Source organism: Lissotriton helveticus, chromosome 3_1 (genome assembly GCF_964261635.1).
Source record: "Lissotriton helveticus chromosome 3_1, aLisHel1.1, whole genome shotgun sequence".
Classification (NCBI taxonomy): Eukaryota; Metazoa; Chordata; class Amphibia; order Caudata; family Salamandridae; genus Lissotriton; species Lissotriton helveticus.
In genome coordinates, this window is record NC_136061.1 from 2,070,780,661 (window position 1) to 2,070,786,660 (window position 6,000).

Here is a 6,000-nt window from a genome sequence, read left to right on the forward strand (position 1 = left end):
CAATAAGAAAGAATGTTTTTTCCCACAGGTGAACAAGGTGCCTGGTAACGATCTATATCCTCAGTACTGAGAGTGCTACAGAAGCAGACTGGACTAAACGTCATATTACCTAAATGACTCCATTAAATCAGAACTTGCTCCAAAGACGTTCGACAATGGATGCCACCCTTCAACAATCGAATTACTCCAAGGGTTGGTTCGAGCAAGTTCTTGCTGTACCCAATCTGGAACTGGAACAGCTTCTGGAAGGAAAGAGTAAATCAACACAAGGAAAAGGCAGTGAACGCAAATAAAGATTAAAATAGAAACTACAGTAGCATGGCTGCTAACATTACAGATAAACGGTTAGTGCAAACAACACTTACCTGACTTTGGTTCATCATCCTCTTCGCCACTGTAAACATGGTTTAATACACTGTTCACAATATCGGGAAGATCAGAGTTCACATCTTCTGAAGAATCGGTCAATGACCCACATGACAACATTTTCTCGAGTCCAACTATTTGTGCAGTGCTGATGACAGTCAGAAGTGCAACACCATAAGAAACTGGTGAGAGTATGGCAGTGTTAGGCAACAGGTCTTCACAAGTTGAGACATCAGTAACCTAGGACAAAAAAATATGCTTTCAAAATCTGTACACATGAATGCTAAAACAAGAAAGTTATTACAACAAAGTAAGACCGCACTAATCAAACGGAAGGAGTAGTTTCTTACCTGTAACTCCAGGTCTGTAGTAGGGGTATCTCTGTTATAATCATAATCTAGTGAATAGTCCCGCCCATGTGCGGGGACCCCGGAGCAATCAAAAATAATCTCTTAAGCGGTCTTCTTTGCTGTCCTGCATAGACACTTAAGAGAGAATCAAAGACAAATAATGCAGCCTATAATCTATCTCAAGGCTACACTGGCTAATACTTCAATTTAAACTGAAAAAGATAGCCAAATAAAATCAAATTTTACACATATTGCCCAGTTTCACCCATAGAGAAACTTCCCTTCACCAAAATCCTTGAAATGATAGAGAGGAAGGGTTGGACAGACAAGCCCCCATAGGCTGCCATTATGTGTCTAGAAAAAGGATACCGTGCCTTTAAGGAACTCTCCAGAGACCCTCGGTATCCCAGGATGCACAGCCAAATTCCTTTTACTTTCAGTTCTTTTTGAAGGTGTATAAAGCAAGGCCTGTAGCATACAGTACATCATCATTACCATCATTTTCTCCACCGGGGAGGAGGGCGGGCGCTTATGACTATAACAGAGATACCCCTACTATAGAACTGGAGTTACAGGTAAGAAACTACTCCTTCTGTAGTAGGGATCTCTGTGAATAGTCATAATCTAGTGAATAGAATGGCAAGCCCATCCCAACAACCAATCCTACGGTGGAGGAAAAAGACAACACCACTACGGTGTAAACAGATTTCTCAACGAACCTGCCCAACCTGAGCATCTGCCCTGGCATCAGAATCCAGACAGTAGTGCTTAGCAAAGGTATGGACCGACTTCCAAGTGGCAGCCCTGCAGATATCTGCTATGAGAACATTACGTAGCAAAGCAGTTGTCGCTGCTTTGTCCCTGGTAGAATGAGCCTTAGGTTTACCCCCTAAGGTCTTGTTAGCTTTCTGATAACATAAGTAGATACAGGACACAATCCACCTCGAGATGGACTGTGTTGAGGTGGCAAGACCAGTCCTGACTGACCCATAATTGACAAACAATTGGTCTGACCTACAAATGTCCTTGGTCTTAGCCAAGTAGAATTCCAACACCCTTCTGAAATCTAGGGAATGCAGAGACCTTTCCGCTGGAGTGATAGGATTCTGGAAAAACGTAGGTAAAGTTATAGTCTGATTGACATGGAAATCAGAAATCATCTTATGAAGGAACTTAGGGTGAGTACGCATCACAACCTTAGCAGCATGAAACACAGTATAAGGTTCTTGGCAACACAATGCCTGAATTTCACTCACCCTGCGGGCCGATGTAATGGTCACGAGGAATGCCGCCTTCCACGATAAGTGCTGCAGTGAAGCCTTATGAATAGGTTCAAAAGGTTCCTTCATCAACCTGGACAGCACCACATTCAGCTCCCATGAAGGCAAAGGACGCCGAACAGGAGGAAACACCTTCTTCAATCCTTCCAAAAAATCTTTAATCACAGGGATCTGGAAGAAGGATGGCTGTGAAGGGCATTTCCTATACGCAGTTAATGCTGCGAGGTGAACCTTAATAGAATGAAAATTAAGGCCAGACTGGGCCAAATGCAAAAAGGTATGGAAGAATGACATCTTCCTTGCAGGACATCGGATCATAGTTCTTGGAAGTGCACCAGATTGAGAACCTCTTCCACTTGTAGGCATAGTAAGTCCTAGTGGAAGGTCTCTTAGCCTCCTTAAGTATATTTATGCAATCGTCAGGGAGATTCATGTGTCCTTATTGCACTCTCTCAGGAGCCATGCCGCCAAACTCAACGATGAGAGGTTGGGGTGCACCATCTGCCCCCCGAACTGCGTGAGAAGGTCCGGCCGACACAGCAGCCGCAGGTGGGGTAGGAGAGACCGATGAAGCAGGTCCGTGAACCACCACTGTCGGAGCCACTCCGGAGCAATGAGGATCATCCGTGCTTTGGGCTAAGACAGCTTGATGAGTACCGCCAGAATCAGAGGAATGGGTGGAAAAGTGGACAGAAAGCTGTTCGACTAGCTGATCCATAGCGCGTTCCCCAGAGTCCCCGGTTGGTAATACCTGGAGGCGAAGTCTCGGCATTTTCTGTTTTCGGCGGTGGCGAACAGATCTACGTCCGGAGTGCCCCACCTGTCAAAGAGGTTTCCTAGCACTTCGTCATTTAGAACCCATTTGTGGTTTTCTTGTACCAGCCTGCTGAGTAAGTCTGCCTGAGCATTCTGCACACCTGGCAGATGGGTAGCCGTTATCGTCAGTCCTCTGGTTAGCAGCCAGTGCCAGATCGCCTGCGCTTCTTGTGACAGTGTGCGCGATCTCGAGCCCCCCTGCTTGTTGAGGTAATACATTGTGGTCGTATTGTCCGTCTGTACAAGCAAGGAGTTGGTCTGGAAGGACGGTTGAAAGGCCTTCAGTGCCAAGTGAACAGCTCTGAGTTACAGGAAATTGATGGGATACGTGGATTCCGCCGGGGACCACGTTCCCTGGATCTGTAGATGGTCTGAATGCGCTCCCCACCCGTGGAGAGAAGCATCCGTGACGATAGTCTGAATAGGAATGTCCTTGTGGAACAGAACCCCTTTGAGGAGATTCTCTGCCGAGCACCACCATCTCAGGGACTGTTGAGCATGAAGGGTCAGCCGGATCCTGTCGTCCCAGTTCCCCCGCTTCTGGTCCCATTGATCCTCCAGACATTCCTGCAGCGGCCTCATGTGGAGACGTGCGTGTGGCGTGAGGAATATGCAAGAGGCCATAGACCCCAGTAGAGAAGACACCGTCCTCACTGTCATAGATGGAACAGCTATGAGAGCCTGAGCCTTCCGAAGGATCGATAAGCGTCGCTCCTCCGAAGGAGAGACGCTTGCTGAAAGAGTATCGATGGAGGCTCCCAAGTACTGTAAGCATTGGACAGGAGTCGGAACAGACTTGGACATGTTTATGTGCCACCCCAGTTGGTTCAACAGAACGGCCGTCCTGTTGAAGTGCAATTGCGCTTCCTGGAAGGTGGAGGCTTTGATCAACCAATCGTCCAGGTATGGGTAAACAAACACCTTGTTCTTTCTCAGGTGCGCTGCCACCACTGCCATGCACTTTGAAAAAGTCCTGGGTGCAGACTTCAGTCCAAACGGTAGTACGGTGTACCGATAGTGATTGGTGCGGACTAGAAAGCGCAGCAACTTCCGGCGTTTCCGTGCAATGGGCACATGGAAGTACGCATCCTGTAGATCTATTGCGCAAAGCCAGTCTCCTCTTTGTAGCTGAGGATAAATCTGGTGCAAAGGATAGCATGCAAAATTTCTCCCTGCGAATCCATTTGTTTGCTTGTCGCAAATCCAGAATGGGCCTGAACTCGTTCTTGTCCTTCTTGCGCACCAGGAAGAACCTCAAGTAAAGACCCTTTGCGACAGAGGGACGTCTTCTATCGCCCTTTTTCTTAACAGGGTATCAGCCTCCGCTTGGAGCTCGCGCAGCTGGAACTGTGAGCGAACCGGTGGAATTGCTGGAGGAGGGCTGACAAAACGAAGACTGTATCCATTGCAAACAATATTCAGCATCCACTTGTCCTGAGTAATTTTTCTCCACTCTGCCAGGTAATTTTTTATGCTTCCCCCCCACCAGAGCGGGTAACGGACGAGGGGGAATTAGCACCTCAGGGCTTAGACCCAGCCGGGCCCTTGTTCGCCGAGGAGGACTGCTGGCCGCCTCTGCCCCTCTGACGCTTCTGGAAAGGCTGCAGTTGGTACTGCTGCTGCTGTTGTTGCTGCTGGCCAACAATACACAAAAACCCTATTTCCTGTGGGCGACCAACAAATGTATCTTGTGCTACTGCGCAAAAAAATGTGTTCCATCAATTTCTTCTGCTGCAATATCCTTCTTATTCCTGATTTTTAGGATATAGACAGATGTCTCCATTCATTAAAAATATGAATAACCTCCTTCAACTTGACAGTAAACAAGGGAAACTCTTAATGTCTGTGTATTAAATCAACAATACATCAAGAAGTGAAAAAATGTGTAAGGGACAAGATGACCCCTCACGGGCGCACCACCCTCGGTATAGCTGGTAGGTACTCACCAAGCTTAGCCCCTTTTCTCATCACAGGCAGTCATCTTGTCCCAAGAACAAAAAAGTGAAAACAAAGAATGTGTCCAAACACAAAATAAATGAATAAGTGAGTGTAAAAGTGCGAAGGAGCGGACAACAAACTCACTCCCTCAGTGAAAAGAGTGAATAAAATCAACAGGCACACCTATCGCACATCTTTATTCTTAAATCTTAGATGTGTTCTGTTGAATTAAAAAAAGAGGGAGGTAGCTGTCGTTGCATACCCACCTCCATTGCCAACATGTTTCTCTGCCTGTAAATTATTGGCAAATTCGTCAGGGCCAAACTCTTTATCGTAGCACCTCTGTTGGACACTTAGTTCACTTTAAACTGTCAAGTTGAAGAAATAGAACAGAAACACTTTAAAAACTGCACCCAACGGACCCATCTCCATAATCCTTCTTATTAGACTTTTCATGAACACCATTAAAATCATAGCTGCTGGCCAGCCTGGCGACCTTGTCCTCGCTTCTGGGACCCATATCTCTTGTGGAACGGGCGGAAGGATTTCCGTTGTTCCTTTGGTTTCTCCAAACCAACGGCCTTCAATGTCTCCATTTCCGCCTTCATGCGCGCCAAAGAGCGTCGATCCAGAGAAAGGCAAATTTGCAACTCTCTGCTGCGCCTCCGGTTTGAGAGAGGTAAGGCGCAACCAGGAATGGCGTCTTAAATTAATGCCATGGCAATAACCATGAGCAGCCAGGAGAGAGTCGTCCGCCGCAGAGCTGTTGACTTGACTGGAGGCCATCATGCCCTCGTTCAATATCTTCTGGAAGTCTTCCCTCCTATCCCTCGGGAGGAGCTCGAGAAACTGTTGCAGAGACTCCCACAATGCGCGGTCCTAGCGATCCAAGAGCGCTGAGGCACTCGCCACTTTCATTGATGTGGCAGCCGTACCGCAAACCTTCCGTCTCACTGAATGCATCTGGCGGCTCTCCTTGTCCGGAGGCACCGTAGAAGACGGGGCAGTAGCATGCTGTTTCTTAGCTGCTGTCACAATGACAGAATCCGGTACAGGATCCGACCTCAAGAACGCCGGATCAGAATCCGGGGGCCTGTACTTCTTTAGCAGCCGAGATGGAAGACTTCACCGAAGCTGGGGTCAGAAACAGCTCCATGGCCGGTTCCTCCAGTCCTGGCACCAAGGGCAACAGAGAGAGAGAGAGAAAGAGCGAGAGAGAGAGAGAGAGAGAAAGAGCGAGAGAGCGAGAG

The 6,000-nt window shown here is 47.6% G+C and overlaps 1 protein-coding gene across 1 annotated transcript in view; it reads right to left on the reverse strand.

The window, feature by feature from the left end:
* TICRR (TOPBP1 interacting checkpoint and replication regulator) overlaps positions 1–601 on the reverse strand; it is a 581,214-nt gene extending 580,613 nt beyond the window's left edge. Inside the window, exons 1-2 of the mRNA XM_078683197.1 lie at positions 366–601; positions 110–242 (exon numbers count right to left, since the gene is read on the reverse strand). Coding sequence (XP_078539323.1) covers positions 110–242; positions 366–486 — 254 coding nt within the window. The 5' untranslated portion in view covers positions 487–601. The remainder of the gene's footprint in view (positions 1–109; positions 243–365) is intronic.
* Positions 602–6,000: the final 5,399 nt, after the last annotated feature.